Here is a 24,262-nt window from a genome sequence, read left to right on the forward strand (position 1 = left end):
AGTAGACATTCTGATATTAAACCATCTTTCATAGTTAAGCTTTCTCACTGAAATGTGTGATTCTAACAACACCAGGGCACATCCAGCACTTTCAATGTTGAACTGCTACAACTTCGAGGCTGACAAAAGGGAAGACGAAATGGAAACATGTGTTCAATTTAAAATTGGCTAAAATAAATTTTATTTTACCATTACAATATATAGTCTCTTATCAACACAACTCACAAAGTCTTTACAAAATAATTCAATCAATTTTCTAATGTATTTTAAACACTACTTTTGTACAAACTTCGAAGGGAAAATAGGCAATTATAGTTAGACATGTCTTTGTTCTTTTTTTTTTAGAAGCATCACAAGAACTACTTCAAATAAGACTTTTTTTTTTGCGGTGTTGCCTTCACAGGCAAAACTTAACACTTTCTGTAAAGAGCTGAAGAAGGATTCATGAAAGCTTTCTTTAGACAAGAAATGCCAGTATTAGTATGCTGACAGCACTGCAGCAAATAGGACAGCAAGCAAACACATTTGAGCTAACTTAAGTGCTCTAAAATGCCTCACTAAGGAATCTTCTTCCCTTCACTATGCTGACTATAGAGGCACCCTGGTTCTTAGCAGTGGCTTTCATGAATCCCCACACATAAGACAGAACGTGCAGCAAGAGCATTGCACAGAAAGCTCTGTTCCTTAATGCTGCACAAGAGACCATGAAAAACTTCAACAGGACAGAACTGGAATACTACAGCTGTCCCAAAACCTAGTAATTTAATACGTTGAAACAAATGAACAAAAATGTTACCTACTACCCTCCATAAAGGCGGTATGAAGAGGCACACACTATGCTATTTAACCCTTCAGACCCACTCTCCACTATAATTCACTAACACATACTGGGAAGAGTGGAAAAAGCTACCATTTTTCACTACTGCTAGAAAGCTGTGTGCTGGAATGAAGGAAACTGTGCTCCTGCTAGTCAAGTCATCTGACAGATTTTACACGACAGCAGAATTAGGCTATTTTAAATACAGCAAGCAGGTAGAACGAGGTGATGCTTTTTTTTCCCCCTCCATGCATAGTTTAACCAGCTTACAGCCAGCTCACCTCCATTCAGACTAGAGATGCGTGACCCACAACTTGATGTAAGTCAAACTACCAGCAAATATTTTTCAAGTGCAATCAAAATTGTTTTTCTTCAAGAAAAACAACTGAATAAAGTTTGTGAGACATCATTTCCTACCTATTTTGGTCTCCATTTGAAGAGTCTCCTTCCTCTCCTGAATCACATCTGAAGTCACATGATCACTACAAGCTTTTCTGCACCCTATGACTGTTTCCACCCCAGAATACAGTGTACTGCCCACTGAAGATCATCCCTGAGAATACTGTTCTAGCTAGACACTTAGGAAGTAAGCAAAATCCCATAGCTTAAGGAAAAAGCCTGTTTACCCTGTGAGATCTTGTGGGTTTAAGAATTATTTAAAGAAATGCAGCAACTCTGAGCATTTAAAGTCCCTGAGCTAAGTGAAAATTGATAGCTGTATGTACTGAACACTTAAAAAACAAACAAACAAAAAACAGTGCTAAAGTCAGATGTAAGTTACAAGCATACAGCAGTCAGTGGTAGTTTCTTCTACTTGCTTCCTGTCACAGAAAACATGATGGCGTTCTTTGGTGAGAAACAGCAGTGAAGGAGCTTCATGACTTTGGATTCTTTCACGTCCTGATAGTGTAGCAATCTAAGGAATGGTGAGAGGAGATACCACCAGGCCATAGTGCAGCACAAGCAAGCCATCCTAGAGAGAGGAGAGAAACTGTTATCGGATCACTCTGCCTTCTCCACAAGGCATCCCCATCACTGCCTGGTGTGACAGTCATGGCGTGGTTTCAATCTCACTCATTCCATTGCACTCCCCCTCTCGTAACAGGGATACAAGTTTTATAAAATACCAAAGCAGATAAAAAACTTCCCCCTCTCACTTTACTTTTATACTTTTATAACTCATTTCCCATATGACACAGCAAGGCAGAATAAATAACTTCATTAAATAGTTCTAGAAGCAGCTACCAAACTCTGGCCATTAACTCTAGGCACCAAAAGTCAAACAGACATTTGAGGAAGAAGAAGGAAACGTTGTTGCCTGTTGCATGGAACTCGGATTCCAACTCCTAATGCTAATTTCAGTACCTTTACTGGCTGCTGCAGCTTACTGCTCAGTGGCTCTGTCACTTTTGACAATTGGGATTAAGATAGAAAGACAACAAAAAAGATCAAGTCACTTTTTCTCTCTTTTTTTTTTTGAAGTACAAAAGCACTGTCTTTACATTTCTACAAGTTAGCTGGAGTCCTGCATGTCAGTAATACTTTCAAATAATTCCACCAGCTTCGTTAAGCCACACTGCCAGCTTACCATGACATCCTACTTCTTGATGAACAACACTGTTTAAATCCCTGTGCTTCTGCTGAAGTTAATAAAAAACCATTTCACCTGCAAGACAATACTTCCTGACTCATTACAATAAATCTTACTTATGTAACTTAAGTTGCACAGCTGGTGAAAGATCTAGTAGTTAGTTTTCTTCCACCTCTGAAACCTGTTCCCACTCCTGATCCCCCAGGGATCTGACTTGCATTAGAACTAATTATGTAGACAGGCTTTAATAAATGTTTTCTTTTGAAGAGAGAAACACATTAATCACAGACAACATATTAACATTTCCTACCATATTTTACTTTTGATGTTTTTAGCCATTAACCTTAGGACTTAATATACGTTCCAGAGAAGTTATGTAATTCAGTGTGAGGGGGCACATTTTTAAAAACAAACAAGCCATCACAGCAACACAAACTTTAAAGATCTAAAGGCCACATAAAGACCATTTCAATTATATTAAAAACAGTACCAAGACTGTCTTCACTTTATGCCACCGCTGCATTATACTACAGGACACGTGAAGTACGACAGTGGTCTAACCAGTGTTTTGGAAGAATATAAATATTTAATTAAAAGCTCATTCACTGTATAAAAATGTTTTTGACAAGTTGGTATCCTTTGCTACCCAAAACTCTCCGAGCCACTTTGCACTGCAGGAAATCTAAGATCAGGAAATCGATCTTAGATGCAGGTGAGTAGATGCCCTTGTCCACAGCTCCATGCCATACTCTTTTTCTTCCCTTAGGAATTATTCTCAGACAGCCCCTACCAACACCCTGATGTTCTGTTTAAAAGATGTCTGCTTATTAGAAAATAGCTTTGTTTTGCTTCCAGTGCCACAAAGAAAAAAATAACTGCAGCTGAGCTTGTTTAACTCTCTCTTCTACTCTGATTTTCTTTAGTTCTGGCAGGTAACTGCATAACAGCAGGTGATAAAAACAGCTTCAGAGCAACAACAAATACGCACTGTGAATTTCATGCAGCCATTTCACTTTTCTTTAAAGGATGCTGACAAAAGAGGGCCTTAGTGCAGGGCAGTGCCCAACCAATCTTAACGTTAATGAATGAGAATGCAAGAAACCTCCTATTTCACTGCTGTTTTTAGTACTGCCAGGTTATTTTCCTTCATCTTTTCACTCTGTTAGTAAATGGAAATTCATTACTAATTCAAATAGATATGGGAGGAAGAACGAGCTTCCACTGCCTCATTTACTCAGTGCCTAACAAAGTGGGATGACTATGTTGTAACGTGGAGACAGGATCCTGTTTGTCTTCACTTTTTGTTACATACTTCAAAGTCACTTATCAACCTCTTGGCATGGAGTGTCACTATACCTTCACAGAGGTATGTTTGCTGCTCGTTGGCTACTTCTACAGGGAAAATGGAGGACTAGCTTCCTTTTTTTTTGGAAAACTGTGATCAACACAGCTTTTCCTCTATGGAAACTTTTCTTAAAGTAAAGAAATACAAGACAGAAATGCTACACTGCGTTTTTTGATTAATGACTTACTTACATGGGAAATACCCTTCTCAAATTAAATGCCAAACCCACTGCAACTACTTCTATACAAAGAGAAGCTGAGATATGGCCCAACAGTGGCACTGCTTATCCTGTATTTATTCACTTTCTAGGTATTACACATTTCTGTGTCTGTTCAACTGCTTTCTCTAGAGATAGAATAACAAAGAGAAGGAGACCTCACTGCTTATTACAGATCTCAAATCAGAGTACTCAGATGTGTCCAAAAGGAAAGTACGAGCTCTTCTGACAGCAGCTCCTGCCCCTAGGGCTTTTTGCCACACATTTGTGAGCCTGACCTAAATTGGAAAGGATTCCACCTGTTAAATCCAAATATAAATGTTAGAGTGAGTTGACTGAAAGAAACATCATGGCATATGCACCTTTTGAAGTTATAAGAGCAGCAGGAACAAGAAGTGCCCCACTTTCCACATTCAATATTCCCACAAAAAAAAAAAAGAGTAAAAGAAAAAAAAAACTTCCATGGCAGATGCGTGCTTGAGGGTCACACTAATTTAATTAGATCACAGCTCTTACAGCCCAGTTCAGAAAACACTGGAAAAATACAATGGGATTGGGTTACAAGAAGGCGAGAGCTGCAAAGAGAAAAACCTCACCTGCAAGACCTCTGTGCCAAGGGCCAGGGACATAAAGGAAGCTACATTTTTTTTATTTTATTTTTTAGCTTTTCCCACTTGAGAATTTGTCATATCCCTCACCAATGCAGAGCTTTGAGAAGGGCAGTCAGACAGGTGAAAGCAACCTGCAGCTGGGATCACACTGCACTTGTGCAGCAAAGGAGAAGAAAGTAATGCAAGGAAGAAGTTACATGGCCATAAATAACAAGCTTCCTTCCTCAGCCATGTGATCAAACTCAATCACAGGCTAATTGTAACACTTTGTAGCAAAACTCAGCCTTTTAAAGATTTGTCAGTCTTTGAACTCTACTTTGTAGAGCTCTACTTGTAGTAAATTTGAACTCGTAGTAAATTCCAGAAGTTTCACACCATTATAAAAATTAAGCAAAGCTACTTTTCATATTAATTCCCTGCAGCAACATTTGTATTTTCCTTCTCTTAGTAAAACTAGAAAAAAAAAAAAAAAAAAAAAAAAAATCACATTTCAACATAATTAGAAAGATTCAACCAATCACCCCAATTTTAGATTTAGTGTCTGGAATACTATCAGGATGTAACATGTATCACAGAACTGTATTGCTGCATACAAGTGCATTTAACACCATAAAGAACAAACACGACAAGAAAGATTTACTCCTTTTTCTCCTAAGCCTCTATAAACTGTTAAGAAATGAACACGTTCATTGTTTACATCTAACCACTATATTAGTTTCCTATTTACTCCAATTACAGCAATCCAATCGGTTACCATGCAACCAATATTTTACCACCAGTTCACACCTGATGCTTTAACACTAACCTAAAATCCTGCTAGCTTTCATCTTTCGGATGCTTTACCTCACTCATGCTCTGCAGGCAGTGATACACATTGTTACTCTGTAGAAAACAAACACACAAACCAACCAAAAATTTTCAGAGCAACCAAGATTATTTAATGACCACTGAGGAGAATAGGAGTCTCAAAAACATTTTAGTGATTATGATCCAGAGAAATAAATCACAAACAGTGCAAGATATGCTGCACTGAACTTGAAGAAACTCTTCCAGTATAGATGGCTAAGAATGCTTGTTTAAATTTCTGCCTTTGGCAAAGTGAAACTTACCTGAATCATAGAATCATAGAATCACTAAGGTTGGAAAAGACCTAAAAGATCACCCAGTCCAACCGTTCACCTATTCCCAATAGCTCCTACTAAACCATGTCCCTCAACGCAACATTCAGCCTTTCCTTGAACACCCCCAGGGTCGGTGATTCCACCACCTCCCTGGGCAGTCCATTCCAGTGCCTGACCACCCTTTCTGAAAAGTAATACTTCCTCATGTCCAGCCTGAATCTCCCCTGCCGTATCTTGAAACCATTCCCCCTGGTCCTATCACTAATGACACGAGAGAAGAGGCCGACCCCCAGCTCACTACAGCCTCCCTTCAGGAAGTTATAGAGAGCAATGAGGTCTCCCCTGAGCCTCCTCTTCTCCAGGCTGAACATTCCCAGCTCCTTCAGCCTGCATTTTTGAAACCCCTTTTCCTCAGCAAAAAGAGTAACTGCTGACATGAATGAACACACACATGAAAAAAAAATGGGACTCAAAACAGTTACTTTTCTCCTCTCACAGTGACTGTACTTAATAAATCAAACCCAAAGTTTACTCCCTGAAAGGACTACTCTGTTTAAGTAACTATGGAAGCTATTTTCTCAGTGTGAATAATCTACAATGAATATCAGAACGTGGCCAATGACAATGGCAGTTTTGAAAAACATCCTAGTGAAAGCTGTTAGGAACAATTCCAGCAATACTGGTTTGCTGAGGCAGGAAGGTTATGATGATGCCCCGAGCTTAATTAAAAAAAAAAACATAAAAAACCTGCCAAACATTCCTGTGTACTTGCAGTCTCACTGGACCTAGAAAACCATTGAATTTTAGGTCTAGTGAAAACACAGGACTTTGCAGAAAGCAAAGATCTTCCTTCTGTTTTCCCCAAGAGAGCAGGCTTGCTAGAAATCATTACTAGCACACTTATTTTGTAATAATGAGATTTGATAAACCCTTCGAGAACAGATCCTTAGACAACTGTACTCTTTGTGGAGTTGCTGACTGGTGCTTAGCACTGAACATCAATCAGGAAGACCCTATTTTGGCATGAAAGCACAGAATGGCCAGGCTTGGAAGGGATCACAAGGATCAATGAATCTCCAACCCCCCTGCCACATGCAGGACCACCAACCTCCCCATTTAATACTAGACCAGGCTGCCCAGGGCCCCATCCAACCTGGCCTTGAACACCTCCAGGGATGGGGCATCCACAGCCTCTCTGTGCAGCCTGTTCCAGCACCTCACCACTCTCTCTGTAAAGAACTTCCCCCTGACATCCAACCTAAATCTTCCCTCCTTCAACTTAAAACCATTTCCTCATGTCCATGAGAAACACAGAACTTCAATCAGGAAGATCCACTTCTGATAAGAAATGAAAACAAAACAGTTTTCATTACAGTCATTTCCCAAAAGCACTTTCATACATAAAAAGATTTTGTGCAAGGACAGAATAAAAAACTACATACATTCAATAATTCCCCTGCTATTTCCTGAAGCTTTTTAGTATAGAGTATTTCCATCACTATTTTTGTTGATTGCTCCATGTTGTACTTACCATAAACTCATTATGTCAGAAGTGTGTTTGTTACTAGTGGTTTCTTCCTCCTAGTTTCTATACTCCCTAATGTGGGTTAGGTTAAATCTTAAGTTTTTCTTCATATTATTAGATGAACAGCCAAGACATCAAGTTTGACACACAACTTCCTTTGGCTGCAGAAGCCATAATACACACCACAAGCCTTAAAGACTTTCACTTTCTGCCAGTAGCATGATCTGTATCACCCGCCCTGACTGTGGGATCTCTCCTGGTTAGTCAAATTAGGTACAGGTGCTGCATTACCCAGGACACCTTGAAACTGGCTTTCCACCCATTGCCCCTGACATGGAATCCCTCTTATAGCATAAAAGGGCTCAACATGAAATTTAAGTGTTCTGGATTGTGAGTGCACACAGACATACAAGTCATGAGAACTGAATGTGCCAATTTAACTTCTGTGTCATCTACTTAAGTTGCTTTCCAAATACAATACCAACCTAAACCCCATTCATCCCCACTGTAGTTGATGAACCAGTAAAATTTGTTCAAAGTGCCAGGTTAGGATTAATATGCTATTTACACAACATGGTTTTACTTCTATATCCTACTAAGCACTGCGGAGATTATTTCATTGGCTTTGTTGTACTTATGAAATGGTGTGACCCTTGCCATTATAAAGATGTTTGGAGAGATTCCCAAGGAAATAAAAGGTTTTCTTACTTGCAGAGCCAGCAGCATTTAACATAGTAAATTACTGATAAAAAAAATAGTTGGCTACCCTCAAGCTCTGATCAGGACCTGTATAATATGCATCAAGGACATTAACTGCACTTACTATCATGCATCTTTGGTTTGTGCTTTTATGAGCAACTGTTCCCCTGATACTCCCTTGTATAGACTCAAGGTTATCCTTGGCCTTATGTGGGATACTTCAGCACTCTGATAATCTGCAGCAGAGATGCAATCACCAGGAAGAAAAACAAGAAATGTCACTTAAAAGAATGCTGTATCACTGGTAAGACAGCAGCTTGTTTCAGAATAGACCAATTTTGTACCCAGAACATCCTCAAACCATCGAGAACACTTCTGTTACCTGATATATTTCTCAACTACATTTACAATATAAAGAACAATTTGCATAAGATGAAAGTTTTTGTAAGTAACTTCTTCTGCTAAGTTGCTGTTACCTGATAGAATATTTCTTAACCTATTTTAAAACAGCACAAAGCCCCAGCTGCCACACATACCTGTACAGCACTCTCTCCTATGACTTGTCGGATCTCCCTCAGTGTCTGGTAGTGCTCTAGCAGGTGATCACCACATATTATGTCTACCTGCGGAAGAACACAAACATTGTCAAGTTTAACTTGACTTTGGACTAGCAGGACAATATCTAAGCCATTTAAATTTGATAGTTCATAAAGTAAAACTAAAGCTGCTTAGAATTCCACCATAGCATGTCTGACACTACAGAAATCTTTAACTTTGCTGTCAAAATGCATTTAGCATGCACAACACTATGCTTTGCCCTAAAGCTCCCTTCCATCCCCCAAGTTGGGGCTTACTTCTGGAATGGAGAAGATAGTTTGCTTCACTTTCACTTGGGTGAGCCCACTGCAAAAAAGAAACAAACCCAAATGGTTTAGGAATAGCTGTGATGGATAAAATAGGAAGTTATATTTAAACATTAAAGTGATCACACAAACACCCAGAGTCATTCATTATCTGCAAAAAAGGGCAAGTTGTCAGTGCTTACGGCAAGTAATGGGCCAGTACTACCCTCACTCCTATTCTGAGCAACAAAACACATGAGTAAGTTTGCTTAAGACTGCTTGGAAGAAAGATACGAATAAAAAACATTAAGCTCACTGTATACCATTAGTATACTAGTATTGTCAGCAAGTACTTCTCACACAGTCCTTCTTTAAAATGTAATCAATGTTTCTGTGATGGAAGAAATGGGCATACTCAGCAATCCTAAATAACATCCTCAACTGCAGCTTAACTACATCAACAATGTCTGCAATTCCAGAGAAAGCACTTTTGTTAAGTAGCTGTGCACAAGAAGTGTTACTCTGGGGAAAAAAAAAGAGATTCATAGTGAGGCACACCAGATTCCTTTCGCCTTGTCTATTACAAAAAACATAAGCTTCTCTATTAGAAGCAACCAATCCAGCAGTTTCCTCTCACAACTGCAGCTTTATTATATTCTCATTCTCAGCAATTCCTAGAGAGGGCTTTCATTTGTATTACAATGATCAAACCTCAAAGATAAAAGCATTGTCAGCATGTTGTTACGTAGCTGCAGGGAGGGACAAGTTTATGCTTTGCCACTACAGTGGTCAGGGAGTATATACTGCAATATTGTTACCTGTCCTCTTACAAGGTTTTACAGCCCACTACACTTTGTGCTTCAGCTGCTCAATCTGTCTGTACATACACTCCTTTGCACACTGACATCTCTCTCCTACTCTTCATGAAAAAAATCTAGAAACATTTGTGCCTCATGCTTGCAGACTGTATTGTTCTTAGCTTTGGGAACAACAGAATTCTAATCCTTAGAGATAAATTCATTTATATACTATGAGAATGATGTGGAATACTCCATTTCTAATAGAATAAATCTTAAATATTGGTTCCAGAAAGCACACATGATATAAACTGCTTAGTATTATTTCTGCTTTTAGCTTCCAGGAAGAAGCCAGCAAGTAAACGTCAATCTGGATGTAACATTAAATGTTGATATCATATATATAACAAATACATACATAGTTGGATATGTTTGTTAAATACCTTTTTTTTTTTTTTTAGTGGTTTTCAGTTATTTCTCCTGTTTCCCTGGCATTCTAGCCTCTACAGTTATTACCGTAGGAAGACAGACTTGCCTGCCTTGTTTTCCAGTGATGTATGAATTTAATGACTTCTCCTTTAAAAGCTACGTTCACAATTTTCATACTGTAAATGAAAATTCAATCTTGTTCTCACTGATATAAATATTTACATGCACACTTTATATTTTCTGTAGAAAGAGAAAAAAATATTTATTTTCTCAATATAGGATGTAAACAAGGTGGCAACTGCTGACAGTCTTTCAAAACAGAATGAGAATTCTTGATTCAAAATACCCCATAGTTGACCCTCTTGCTGCCCCAGTTTCAAACAGCAGTTATTAAAGATTCAGTGTCTTCTAACAGATTTTTTTTTCCCCACATTCACCTCCTCATATGCTCTTCATGTTATTTCCTAATCCTCTCACTCTAGCAACAAAGCCAGAATTTCTGCCTGCTAATTGTTATACCGATTCATTCTGTAATGACAAAAAAAAAGCCACAAAAGAAAAATCCGAGGTCAGTGTAGAAATCAGTTGCAAAATCCATGTCTCTAAGGAATCCTCGTGCCTTAGAGAAATTACTATATTCTGTTATGAAAGAGGCACCAGCAACACAAGTGATGTGAGTCTACTTTAGTCTTGACGAGCTGGTAAAACTGTTGTCAGCTAACAGTACTGACAAGTGAGGCAGCACTGAATACAGCTTGGTCTTTTGCTTAAGGGAAAAATGAACGGGCAGCTAGTTAACTCAAACACAACTTCAAAAATCAGATTAAAACAAAGTAATCTTTATGGGCATCTATTAGGTGACATGTTTTCTGCACTCAAGAGCCATTTCCCCCACAAGAACATGGTAACAGGCAATTACAAATTAATACTCACCAAGTAAGATGAAGTTAAAAAGGAAAATGGTCGTATAAGGGACAACCCCAAGAGAAAATTTGGCCTAGAAAGCACTAGATCTCAATCAATGGTTTCTATGACAACCCAGGGAAGGACAAAGAAAACAGTTTTGGAGGTCACCATGAGTATTTGGGAGAGTTATTCAAAACCTGCGATTTGCCTTTCTAAGGTACCAGAAACATCTGTTCCAAGGGCTAAGACTGGCACTAAGAGGCTGCATCAGCAATGACACTGTATGAGAACAGACTTTCTTCCAATCTTACCCCACAGGCTGCAGTTTACACACATACCTGCAGGAATGCAAATATGATGCAGGATGACTTCAAAGGAAAAAACCACGTTAAAATAAACCTCATTTTCTCCTAACTCAAAGTAATGAACAGAAAAAAAATATATCTCAAGTTTAGTGTATTAGATGGGCTCAAAATCTAAATGATTTGCCTACCTTTGTATTCATATTTTTCATTCTAACATGTCCATTCACAACTTTCAAACCCTGTTTGCTTCCTTCAATGTACAGTTTGATTTTACTGACATTTTGCTCCTCTCTCAGTTTCTGCCTTCATATCCTCTCACACTCATACACTTCCCCATCTACCTACTCAATTTTATCTTTGAAACAGCAGGTTATTCTTTGCTTTGAATTTCACCTGCTGAAATCTTACATGACACTATAGAAACTTCATACACAAAATAATGATAATTCAAACACATTGCAAATTGATTGGGAGAGTTCCTCCTACTTCTGCATTAACAAACAACAGAGGCACAGGCATTAGATCATAGTGAACTAGCAAGTGCCCCTGCAAGTGCCGTACCTGACAAGCAGGATCCAGATCCATCTTCCTCCTGAGGAATTTCTCCACGTGTCCAATTGTTGCCTCCCCTGAAACACGCACAAACTTCTTTTCCAAAGGCTGCAAAGAATAAACACATGATCTTAAGACCCTGTATATTTTCACCCATCATTCCTGGCAATCCCCAAACCTGACTGAAGGCCCACTAACTGCAGAAGACAGCTCACGTTTTGGAATTCTCTTGGATCTATTTCCAGATTACCTCACAGGGAAAGGACTGTGTATTAAGATTCTGCACTCAAACTTTCTGCTGTTTGAAACAACACTTAAGAGTAACTATTGACTTCAGTCCTATTTCACTACTGAAATAAAGGAGAATGGGATTTCCTATTAATTCACATAAATTGGTATTACAGAGCATTTCAAGAACTCTTCCCTTCAACCCCTCTCCGCTTCTAAAAAGCATTTATTCAGAAGCACGAGAGATTTCCTAAGATTTGCTTTTCTCCATGTTGGGCTTGCACATCAGACATGAATTTAAACAGTTAAATGCTATCATTTCGTAATGCAAGGAACTTAACTTGCTTAGCATGTTAGAAGTATTGTGGATTGGGTTGGAATTAACAGTCCTTAAAATACCAGAATACATTAAAATACTATGCAGAACACAAGGACCAAAATAGTAGAATGGGCTTTTCATATAATTTCCATATACTTTCTTAGCAAGGACTTCAACAAGAGTACATTTATCACGTCAGCCTCAAAGATTTTAATGGGTTTCTTGTCTGTGGATAAAATTTTGAACAGCTGACTGATAATATGGGCAGCTAAGCAAATGGGCACAAAGGCAGAGCAGATGACTGCATTCAGTATGATAAAGGGATTCCATTTGTGTCAGTTAATTGAATTTACATTAACTTCTGAACAGTTGTGGTTTACTATTTAGCTTCATCATATTCTTTCAATTTGAAAAACAAGTCAGAGCAGAGGGTCAAAGAGTACCCCTTAATTAAACGATGAATTAAAATAAATACTTGATGGAAAGCTCACAGAGGTCTAAAGACTACCCTTGAATTCAATCATGAATTAAAATATCTATCCATGATAATTGTATCCATGATAATTGTACTTTTGGAGCAACAGTTTGATTTATTCATGTGTAAGAGCTAGAAATGCCAACAGGACCAGAGTAGGAGCCTAAGCTGGCTGAAAGCTTGACGATACCAGGTTTACACTTAGTGCACAAAGGTTTATGGCCATGAGCCTTATAACTTGTTCTCTCAATCCACCCCAGGGAAAAAAACAAAACAACAACAAAAACCACTTTAATACATTAATTCCATGTCTAATCTAGCTTTTTTTTCTGAATAAGTAATTGAAGAAAGAGTAATACCAAGAAGCAATTAGAGTATGTTTTGTGAGAAATGGATAAGAGAGGGACTTGGAAGGTAGATGAGTAAACCTCTCGATCATGAAACAGAAATAGAGAACAGGAAGATACAAAAAGAAAAAAAATACATTGAAGCAGGGGGGTAATATGCAGGAAAAAAAAAATAAATTGGAAATGCTGTAGAAGATACGTGTTAGAAGATGGGATATTTCTATAAAGAACATACAGGAATCTAAATAGGCACTTGTGCAGAATGGCACTTCAGCCTATGGATGGTGGCATTATAAGCAGCACACAATGATTCCCTGAGAGATCAGGTGGGCAGCCTGTGGCCTTCAACATCCTCAGAGAACTAGAATTAAACTGAGTGGAAATGCACTATTTATTACTTAAAAGGGAAGAATACGCACAAAATCCCTTTTCTGAGTCACTAATTCATTTTTTTAATTATGTTAAGAGCTAAACATGTTTTAAAAGGCAAAACCATTCCTACTGGAACAGCATGAGGAATATCAGATAGAATAAATGCCTGACACAGATTTTATAAATAGAAAACACTGGTTAATAAAACATTTGAATTGCCCTACAGTCATTTGTGGCAGGCCCAAAATGGAGAAGACAAAAATCAAACAAAAAAACAACAGAAAAAAAGGCAAATTGGAGACATGAAGGATTGGAGGTGATGTAAAAACAAGAACATTAAAAAAAAATAAAATAGTGTGATAGATAAGGAGAAAAAAGAACATACAGAATGCTGGCTGGTGCTTGGAAAAACAAGTGAATAAAATTGGCAGGTACATTTTTAGAAACACTGCTTCTGTTCTATAGAAAAACTTCTATTTGTGAAACTGGACTTAAGTTTTCACACTTTGTGCACATGAAATCTTATTTACCTAACACTTTGAGATTGCCTCCCAAGTTCTCTCATACCAAGTGTCATTAGTATTTAAAAGTACCAGAAATAACTGTTGTCATATCCAACACTTCAGATTTGTGCTTGAAAATATATTGATTAGAAATCAACTGAGCTGAGAACAAAGGAAATCAGTAAAAAAAAATGAATTAGGACAATCTATATTTCAGTTAGCAATACGATTCTATTGAAATCACTATAGAGCAAAATTGGAGTTTTACTGGAGCTGCAAGCAGCAAAACATCTCATTGTTATTCTGTGCCATTCCATCTTTTGATTCCTACAAGCCCCAAAACAATGAAATGCAAAATACACTGTGTTGTTGTGAATTACGTCTCCTCCTTGCCCTGAACAGACTTTTCTTTTCTAGATGTTTAGCCAAAATAGTGGAAGAGCACACTCTGCAAATCTCTAGTTACAGCCTATGAAATAATGCAGGCATTAAACAGCGAGCAGTGCATCCACAGATGTCAACCAATTCAGTTCAGTATAACGATGCACAGCAGAAAAGATACCCTTCAGGATGGTAGGAATGCTATTTCTTACTCATCAGAACTGCCACTGTTGAGACAACTAGCTTGGTTAGTGAAGGGATGCAGGAAAGCCGTTTGCTGCGAGCTATGGAAGCGCTGTCTAGAAAATTTGCATTGTTTTTTTGTTGCAATTTCAACCAGGTAGAAAAAGTTACCATTTTTTATACCTTGGGTAATGCTTCCTCTGAGTAACCTGGGCAAGCTTTGAAGTATTTCTAGCTGTGAAAAAACTTTTTTAGAGAATGACTGCACTTCTGCCTAGTATTCCAAGAAAAGCCATAGTAATGCACCTTTTGGTAGGAAATGCAAGAATAATAACCTAGAATTACTCAAGTGGAGTTTCATTGACATCATTCCCACTCTCCTGCCATATCTAATTCCTCAGCCTTGGAAGCATTCACTTCCTACTCTGTGATGCTATACAACAACAGGTTTGAACATATGTTGTATTCCATTATGCTGCCAAAAGTTCAGCCTGTACTCAACGTAAGAAAAATAAAGACAAACTAAATTAAATACATTCAGGTTGTACATATTTCTGAAGTAAATCATGTAAGAGAAAAGTTCAAATCACATCTGCACCTTAAAATTCCCTGTGCCTTCGTTAGCTCTGAAAAACAAGAGAAAACACAATCAATATTGCTAAGGTTAACAATTAGTAACACCCTCAAGCTCTTTATTATAATGACTATTAAATTATAAGCCTGGCATATCAAGCTCATTTTTAAAATCAGACTTTTCCTTCCATTAAAATCAAGTATATGAAACAACATTAGCCAAAAGTTATTCATCTTCTTCTCCTAGCCTTCCCTTGGTACCCCATTTCTTTCTTTTGAATTCAGTTACTTAGGACTTTGATAAACTTTATCTACATGAAATGAAAAAAAGCAATACTCACTAAGGCCATATTTTACATGCAATATAAGTTTTCATAGGAATAAGTTGTAATATCAATGCTGTTTTAATATCCATACTTCATCATCCTCAACAGTTGGAACCTTAATGCACAGTTCCTAGAAGCTACTGACAGAACACACTCAAACACCAAAGAGGCTTTCAGTGTTTTCCAGACTATAATTACAATATTACTGGTAATGCTGTCTAGGAACTCAGGAAAGCTGCAGGAACTTCTCTAGCAGGTCAAACATACACAGAGGTGGAAAATGACCAAATTCCCAGCTGCCCACAATGGAGGTTCATTGATTTGCACAGCCTGAGCATGCGAGCTCCCACTTATCTACATACAGCATCCCCACCTCATAGCACAGTATACAAATTTCTCAGTGAATTAAGCTCAATACATGACGTTTCACTACTCTTGCATTACTTTAGCAAGTGCATATGTATGACAGAGGTAAAATACAGTATTTCACTGTGCTGGAGAGAGCTAAGAAGAAATGTCACTATAAATTGACAATATTTCTACTGACCATTTAATAGAGCAAACAAATGTGCAATGCTTGTGCAGACCACAAATTAGCATGGCACTTCAGATTACTGTAATTAGCTATCAAATAGATTTAAGTAGAAGCATTACCAATTTTTGCCACTGAATTGAAATGTAAAGTTACTAGGAAGCAAACAGACAAGCTTTTCCACTCTTGCTATTTTGATACAGTTCCACTGTTTCAGGAGATGGTTTAACACATCTAAATACATGCATAGTTTAAAGCTTACAAAGTAACAATTACTGCTGGATTGTTTCATCTATTCCAAGTTTCCCTTCTCCAAAGAGCTTTTTTAACATCTCACTGCCAAGATAAGCTCTTTGATTTCGATCTTTGAAGAAAACAGATTAAGCCTTAAACATAAAAACAAGATCAAACATTAAAAAAAAAAAAACAAAAAAAACCCACCCTAACACAAATTGCACAACAGACATTAAGTCAATATCCTTCTTTAATCTGAATCTTTCTGGGCACCACTCCATCTAAGTAATGAAAGCAGAGGAGAGTTCTGCATACTGTAGATTGTATTTGCACAATTGCACTTGCCTTGGTGCTAGACTACAATAGAAACTTGACCTAAACCTGCCAGAATAACAAATGCAACACAGATTCAAAAGCCATCTTGTTCTACACACAAGCATGTAAACGTTTAATTCATTTTGAGGTATAAATTGCCCTTCTATTTCTTCTTACTCTGCAAAAAAGAAAAATGTACCTGCTGAGAATCACCAAGGGCCACAGTGGGAGTAACCAGGAACCATGACAGTGGAGCTCTAAATCACAGTACTTTCACCACAATTAATTCAAACTGTATCTGATCCTGCAGACAAGATAACGTAACAAAGCTTTCCACACAGTGATCAAGAAAGTGTCCCAACCTGAAAGGGACATAACTGGAATCCAATTTCAGTTATTTGAAGTAATTTTACATGGTAACTGGCAATAGGACATCTTCAAGTGAAGGCACTGCTGGTGTGAGCAAGTTCCTTCTGCCACCTGGTGGGCCAGCACAGCACTGGCTGCTACCTGACAGATCCCAGAACGAGCATCCCTCACACTGCTTTCTATACAACACACATTGAGCAATTGTGTCTTTGCTTCACTCTACTTGTACAATATATGACTCTTGGTTTACTTGTAATGATCCTGCTCATAACAGAAAACCATTGATTTCCTCCTCATCTCGCTTCTTTCAACTCAGGGATGTGTTCCACATCATCCTACTCAACAAAATAGCAATGTAATACATTGTTTAAAAAGAGGAATCTAAGACAGAGACTGCATTGAAACGTAACAATGCTCAATCTGAGACATCTGAAACTGAATCTGTTTGCAGAACACTTCATAGTACAGTCTTAGTCATGACTCTCACTGCTTTAAAATGTACACGTGAGCACAAAGTGCTCCTGATAGTCCAGCAGGCAGAAAACTAACATGGAATTCAACTAAGTGGAGATAAAAGCATATTCTATAGCAGTGGCATGGATTCTTCTGTAGACATCTAGCTCAAAAAACTTCTCTTACTGCAATCTCCTGTCTGAGCTATCCAAAGGATTTAAAAAAACTAAACAAAACAACAAAACCCATATGATGGGCAACGCAAATAATAAACAAGCCAGAACAGCTACATCAAAGTTCTGCACTCTGAATTCAAGAAAATACAGTAGAAACACTGGACATAAGAAGCAAAAAGGCAAGGACACAATCTCTACAAAAAGTAAGGTCAAATCAGGTTGGCATGCTTTGCTGCTAGAGTTTCCCAAGTTCTGAACACTTCACCTCATTTGTATAAATTTGCAACAATTACGTGTGCAAGTTCTCAGAACACTGTGTCAACAATCAGGCCAAAAGCAGAGGCCGTCTGCATGTGTTGTACAAGAATCAAGTCACTTCCTCCCATCAATTCAAGTTCTGTGCAGTGCTCTCAGTTGTTACAGCTTTTATTCCACGCATAATAATTTCTCAGTCGCTGTTGTGAAAATTTGCAGATAGGCAAAGCAATATAATTCCTGCGTCCCATGTTCCTGAAAACAGCTCCAGTGTTTGGGCTGGAATTTCCCCTCCCTGAGCTATGACTAAAGTTGATGTCCCATAAAAAAAGCTTCAGCTATAAGTCATTCAAGTCTGAGAAACTGTCAGGCAGACTTGACAGCAGACTACATTATTAGTCCCACCTAAAACATTTAGGGGAATGCCACTCTTGCTGCTCAGGTTTCCTACCTTGTCTTGGCCAGATACATTTAGAATAGAATTTCCTGTAAATTGTCTAACTGCCATTGATCGCATTTAACAAACTCACTGTAGGTCTCAAGTTCCCAGCACGCTGTCAGAGATGCTCTTAACCCCTAAATGTTGGAAAACATCCCATCAAGAACACATTTCTTTTACTGAAGCAGCACCGTGGCTTTGTGCACACTGTCTGCAAATACTGAACTGCTAAAACTTAGCTACAATGAGCTCTATATTACTCGGCAAAGCAGAAACAGGACTCCCACAGGCACATGTCAGATTTACACTACAATTTGTAACCAGGACCAGAGTATTCTGGTCACTCATCTGCATGTGCTGTTACCCTGTAGGAAATGTAATGCCCCAAACACTAATACTGCAACCACAGTGATTTCAGAGATGTTTCTTTGCTTCCCTTTCCCCACACCCCTGTCTGGTGAGCCATCCTTAGAATACAGTTTTTTGTGGCTATAACAGAATGTCATGTACAACTGCAGTCCCCTAGTTACATGACCAAGACCTAGTACAGTCATCACTAACAGTACTGCCACCACCTACAGGGTGGAAGGAACCATGAGAGACAGGAATTTTGGTTATTCCATTTACCAAGACTACACTACTTTAAAAAAAAATAAAAATAAAAGGAATGCAAATTTTAAGGCTCTAAGCTTTTTTGAAATCTATTTTCATAAAAAGACATCTTAAATATCTGCATCATCTAGATATGCAAAACTGACTACTGCTATTACACAGTAAGCTAAAAACAGCCTCCCATCTGCTACTTGAGATGAAAGTAGTAAACACTCGAAAACAAACAGCCCAAAACAGTTCAAGACATGAGCAGAACCCTCGCATCAGCAATTTGCCCATACATTTGTCCACAACTCACCCAATGAATTCGAGCAGTATTGAGATGTCAAGTTCTGGTGGGATCCGGAACACGGAGCCCAGAACTTTTCGAGGTCTTCCTCTGCTTGCTGGAACTGGCTGTGGGACAGCTACAATATTCAAACAGCCAAAATGCAAACACAGCTTGAAATAAAAACAGAATAAGATGCTAACATGCACCAACCAAAACGGATGAGCTCAAAGGGAAAAAGTGCCCATGACACTCATCCTATTTTTTATTAAATAAACTAAATCAGCTCTCTATACATTTCTTGCTGTGTATGTGAGCCAGCATTTTGCTAGCTTTCAGCACAGCAATTCTCAAAAGAGATGTTTTTTGTCTTACTATCAAACAAACAACTAAGATAATCCCTCACCTGTCAATGGACATTCAAGTTCTTATCTATTAGACTTCCTTAACTCATAATATTTACTAGGGGCTAGAAAATACAATTAGCACATACTTAACAAACTTTCCTGGGCAAAAGTAAAATACAAACTGTAAAAAACACCCAAACACAACCTTGGTTTAAGTGTTGCTATTTTCCACGTTCTACTTTAGTAACTTGAATCTCACATTCCCAACACTACAAATTTACTTTAGTTGTGAGCTAATATTTCAAGGAAAACTACTAAAAATAAATGGGATAGTAAGTATCTCCTTAATGACATCCTCTAAATGATTATAGCTCACCTGGTTTGGGCACTTCTAATCCTCTTTCTTTATAGAAGTCATGCATTTGTTTTTTTTCTCCTGAAAAAAACAAAAAACAAAAACCACTGAATAGATTGAAATGTTATTTCAGATGCTGAGAACTTACAGTTTCCACTGGTTAGAACTGAAACCATTTCCAAGTGCCAACAAGTGTTCATTATCATTAGTATTCCATTCAAAGTTCAGCTGCTTAAAACACCCACACTTAGCAAAAAACTTGCAGTTGGACAAAACTCATTATAAATTGTCTGCACAAAGCAGTATCCTTCTGACTGTTACTCCTCTTACATCTATACCACTTACAGTCCATACACACAGTCCCTCTGAGCAGACAGCATAGATTCAATGGCTCCCCAAGCACAAGTTAATGGACAGTGAATATACATAATCAGAAGGAAAAAAATAAAAATCATAGCTTTGATGATTAAAGAAAAAAAAATCAAACAATAAAAAACAAGATTTCAGAGAATCTGTCAGTCCCAGCAGTTTGTTTTTTGTTCTCCTGAGACAAATGAACTCACAATTAGACAAAATGATATTTTCCTTATTTGCATGAAGCATGACTGTGGAAAATGATCTGAATGTGTACCCAGAAACAGTCACAGCTGCTTCGCATGAGATAGAAAACAAACCAAAACATCTTCAGCACAACTGCAGTGTCCAGCATCAGAATTGAGGCTTTTCCCTGCTGTGATGTTTTTCAGGAAAAAAACAAACAAACAAAACAAAACAAAAAAGTTGCCATTTTAAAAACAAAATGCACATTAGCTTGCAAATAACCAGACCTAGAATAGGAATTTAGGACCATTAACAAGGCTCACTTAAGCACCACAACTGTTTTATTGTAGTGATTAAAAATAGAACTTCCAGATCACTGCTGTATATCGTGTTACATTTTACACATATAGACCTGTCCAGGGTACATGCAGCCATGGTAACAGAACTTAGCAGCCAGAAAAATGCCAGTTTGCACAGGTAATTCATTAGGATTGATAACCAAATGTTGTGAAACTGTTTCTAAGGAGCTCAGAGTTAAAATGGGACTTTGAATTACTGCCCTTTCTGCTTACTCGTTCCAACCTCTAGATGGCAATAAAATAAAGAAATAGACTTACTTTCCTCCAAATTGACAACTAATTTATAGACTATGTCTTGTAGTTGCCTGTCCAGTCTATCAAAGAGAAAAAAAGAAGTCTTTAATGTGAAGTATTCTCTATTTCACCAAACTGCAACAAAACTGCTAAATACACTGTTGAAATGATGTATGTAAGAGACAGAGCAGCAACTCCACCTGCCTAAATTCATGTCCTGCCAAGAGAGCTCTGATAGAAGCCATATTTAAAAAAAAATAAAAAAATAAAAAAAAAATAGCAGCAACACCCTGCAAGAACAGTTCAGTAAATTGAAACTCCATTTTCAGAATTAGTAAATACTAATGCCGTGCCAACAAAGACGGGTCTATCCAAAGCAAATAGCTTGAGATCTTTCTCTCATAATCTACAACACTGTAGAAATACACAACATTACCCAGGGTGGAAGGGTAAACAAACCCTGGAAAAGAGAAAGAAACTGAATAATTTTATTTTCACTATTGAGATGAAACTTACAAAAACAAATGTCTTCCTTGTAACCGTATCTTCATTCTAAACTGGAAAGCACTACAGGCAGTAAAATCATACTTTCAAAAGCAAATGCAAAACGTGATGTTATGCCTACAGAAGTGCAACAGAGTTATTACCTGATGTTATAGAGGGGCTGTGTCTGATGTACAACTATATTGCATTTTGGACATCTGTTGCTATAGTAGAAGTGTCTCACTATGCAGCTTTTACAAACTGTAAAAGAATAAAATAAAATCTTGTTAAGTCACACGTCCGTTCTACAATGACATTTGCTTAAGCAAGAGAAGCATTCAGATTTGTCAAACAGTTTGTTAGAAATAAAATGAAGTATTTCAGCAGCACTAACAAACACTAACAAACTGCCTGCACTGTTCACAGGATACAACACGTAGGTTTATAATCCTACTGGTACAAAGGTAGGTGTTTAATGTTCTAAGTGCAATACCCAGGACAAAAGCAGAGTTATGTCAACAGACTGACTGCTACAGATAAAAGGTTTCCTGAAAAGCATCCTACAAACAATTTCAGACGAACAACCAAGGTAAGAAATACTTCTGCAATTTTCACGTGTTGCAATTTTCATGTGTTTTATGCATACCTAACATATGTAGCAGTTCTATTTTCATTTTACTTGGGCTTCATCCTTCCCTACACTTTCTTCCCTACCTCCCTCCTAACCTAGTAAGCTGACTTCATCTTTGACAGAGTTAATGATTTTCTGATGTTTGATATAAGCATCAATATGTTTTCCTTAAGGACAGTTAGCTTCAAATAGCAGATTATCTTTGTGAAGTCAGAACACCTGAATATCTGTTTTTTGGTCGCACTTGCAGCTAGGTTCTTAGAATGGAAGCACTGGTACTTACAGGTGTGCAGACACTCTGTAATAGTTGTAGCATCAATAAAGTAACCTTTGCAGATGGAACACAGGATGTAAGGGGTCAACTCTGCCAGGTTTATCATACGCTACAAACAAAAACAGTTGACAAGAATTTAAAAATAGAGGTAAAGCCATGAAGTTACACAATTTCAGCTTCCAAAATATCACAACCTGAAACCATGAACAATTAAAAAAAAAAAAGAGGACTAACACCTTGGATGTCTCATCCCTGAAGGCATTTAAGGCCAGGCTGGACAAGGTCCAGATTTGGTGTGCAGTAATCCAGCCCACACAGCAGGGGGCTGGAGCTCAAAGATCTTTGAAGTCCCTTCCAACCTAAGCCATTCTATGATGCTAAAGACTTTTGTCTAGTCTTCAGAATTGATCTTTTTGTGAGCAGTGATTTATTTCATTAATCGTACCTTAAAAGCAAACAAACTTTTGGGATGAGTTGTTTTGAATAAGCTCTGTAAAAAAACAATCACTAAGAAAAAAAAATAAATCACTACTTGAAATAGATGGAGGCCCTCAGTCAAGAGGCAGATTTAGTGCTGCCTCCTGCTCCTATACAGCTAAATACTGAAGCAAGGAATGAAGTTTCACTGCCCTATATTCTGGTAATGAAGTACTTCATCGGGAACGCACACGAGGAGCTCTCCCAGCTTTGCCCAGAAGCCCATTACTTTGGGGAAGAACGAATTTCTCCCACGGCAGTGGCTTTGACAGCAGCTTTGTACCCCAGAAGGCCAACGCGTGACATTAGCACGCTGTTTGCTCCAGTCTTAAAGCCAGATCTGAGGGCTTTCCGCGCTTTGATCACGTCTGTCATTTTGCATCCACCATTTCAACAACACCAATTACGCACAAAGGCATCGTTTAAAGCAGACAGAAGGGATCTGGCTAATAACGAAAGAGCCTCTTCGCACCCGGCAGCCTTCCCAAGCCCCCAGCAGCAGGCAGCACAAACCCGCTGCTCCGCGACCCCCCCCCCCCCCCCCTCAGCGCGCGCCGCCGCCTCGAGCAGCACGAGCCGCGCGGTGCACGCCGGGAGCTGGGCCTGCCTGCCGCGCCAACGGCCGTCGGACGCCCGCAGCTCAGCGCTCCCCCGCCTTTACACCTTTCCTCTTCTTTACCTCCCGGTCGTCGTCCGAGTCGAGCTCGCCGTCGTCTGTACCAAAGCGAACCCCGGAGTCCCCCTCGAGCTCTTCTTCCTCCATCTCCTCCTCCTCGTCATCTTCATCGTCCTCATCGCCGCTGGATTCCGAGCGGCTCCGCTCGAACTCGAAGGGCAGGGAGCGCGACCCCGAGCAGCCGGGGGCTCCCTCCATCTCCTGGTCCTCATCGGCGGGGCCCGCGCCGGCACCATCCCCTCCCGACAGCCCCGAAACCACAGAGCCCGCATCCGCCTCCGCGTCCATGGCTCGGGCTGAGGGCTGGGAGCGAGCTGAGCCGGCGCCGGGGGCGACCGCGCACGCGCGGGCAGCGCTTGTGGCTGCGGGCCGGCGGACGCAGCGCATGTGCAGCAGGCGTGCTGGGAGCTGTAGTTTTAGCGGGCACGGCTCTCGCCGTTGTTACGCTTGACAGCGTTCTTGCCTAAGGACCTTTCTACGCTCTTCGCTCCTACTGCTAAGAATCAAGTGACTAACGCGGTGCGGCGTGTAATTCATCTAGAAAGCACGTCAGCCACAAGATAGGGGATTTTTTTGTTTTTTGTTTTTTCAAGCGCTTATTCTGTAATATCAAAGGATCCTGATTTTAACAGACAGAAAGCTGGGAAAGCACGTGACCGGCTGTAATTAATTCGGAATCAACCTCGTAATGGAACAGTCTTAGAGACATCGTTGGTCTTCTCCAAGCAGGATACCAGAGGCGGCATTGATTTTTTAATACAAAATCAAC

At 39.0% G+C, this 24,262-nt stretch overlaps 1 protein-coding gene across 6 annotated transcripts; it reads right to left on the reverse strand.

Moving 5' to 3' along the window:
• Window positions 1-142: 142 nt before the first annotated feature.
• Window positions 143-24,020, reverse strand: PCGF6 (polycomb group ring finger 6). Of its 6 annotated transcripts, XR_007377387.1 has the most exons (11): window positions 23,497-24,020; window positions 22,350-22,449; window positions 21,600-21,696; window positions 20,977-21,032; window positions 19,841-19,900; window positions 19,148-19,256; window positions 15,164-15,191; window positions 11,767-11,865; window positions 8,781-8,829; window positions 8,463-8,549; window positions 144-1,790 (listed from the first exon to the last, which is right to left on the reverse strand). XR_007377387.1 is itself a non-coding variant. In XM_048946841.1 (10 exons), the coding sequence occupies exons 1-10, from the start codon at window positions 23,878-23,880 to the stop codon at window positions 1,734-1,736; spliced, it is 1,098 nt and encodes a 365-aa protein (XP_048802798.1). In that variant the 5' UTR covers window positions 23,881-24,020; the 3' UTR covers window positions 143-1,733. The 6 variants fall into 6 exon arrangements, 4 of the variants coding, with proteins under 4 accessions (XP_048802798.1, XP_048802799.1, XP_048802801.1 ...); XM_048946841.1 differs by lacking the exon at window positions 15,164-15,191 and having other exon boundaries at window positions 143-1,790; XM_048946842.1 differs by lacking the exon at window positions 8,781-8,829 and having other exon boundaries at window positions 150-1,790.
• Between the last annotated feature and the right edge of the window lie 242 nt (window positions 24,021-24,262).

Source organism: Lagopus muta, chromosome 5, assembly GCF_023343835.1.
Source record: "Lagopus muta isolate bLagMut1 chromosome 5, bLagMut1 primary, whole genome shotgun sequence".
Lineage (NCBI taxonomy): Eukaryota > Metazoa > Chordata > Aves > Galliformes > Phasianidae > Lagopus > Lagopus muta.

Coding starts and splice junctions, on each gene's coding strand:
- PCGF6 (XM_048946841.1), bottom strand. CDS start 23,880: ATGCGCTGCGTCCGCCGGCCCGCAGCCACAAGCGCTGCCCGCGCGTGC. Junction 22,450..23,496: donor ACTCGGACGACGACCGGGAG/GTAAAGAAGAGG, acceptor TTTTGTTTGTAG/CGTATGATAAACCTGGCAGA. Junction 8,830..11,766: donor ATCTGGATCCTGCTTGTCAG/GTACGGCACTTG, acceptor TCTTTTTTGCAG/TGGGCTCACCCAAGTGAAAG.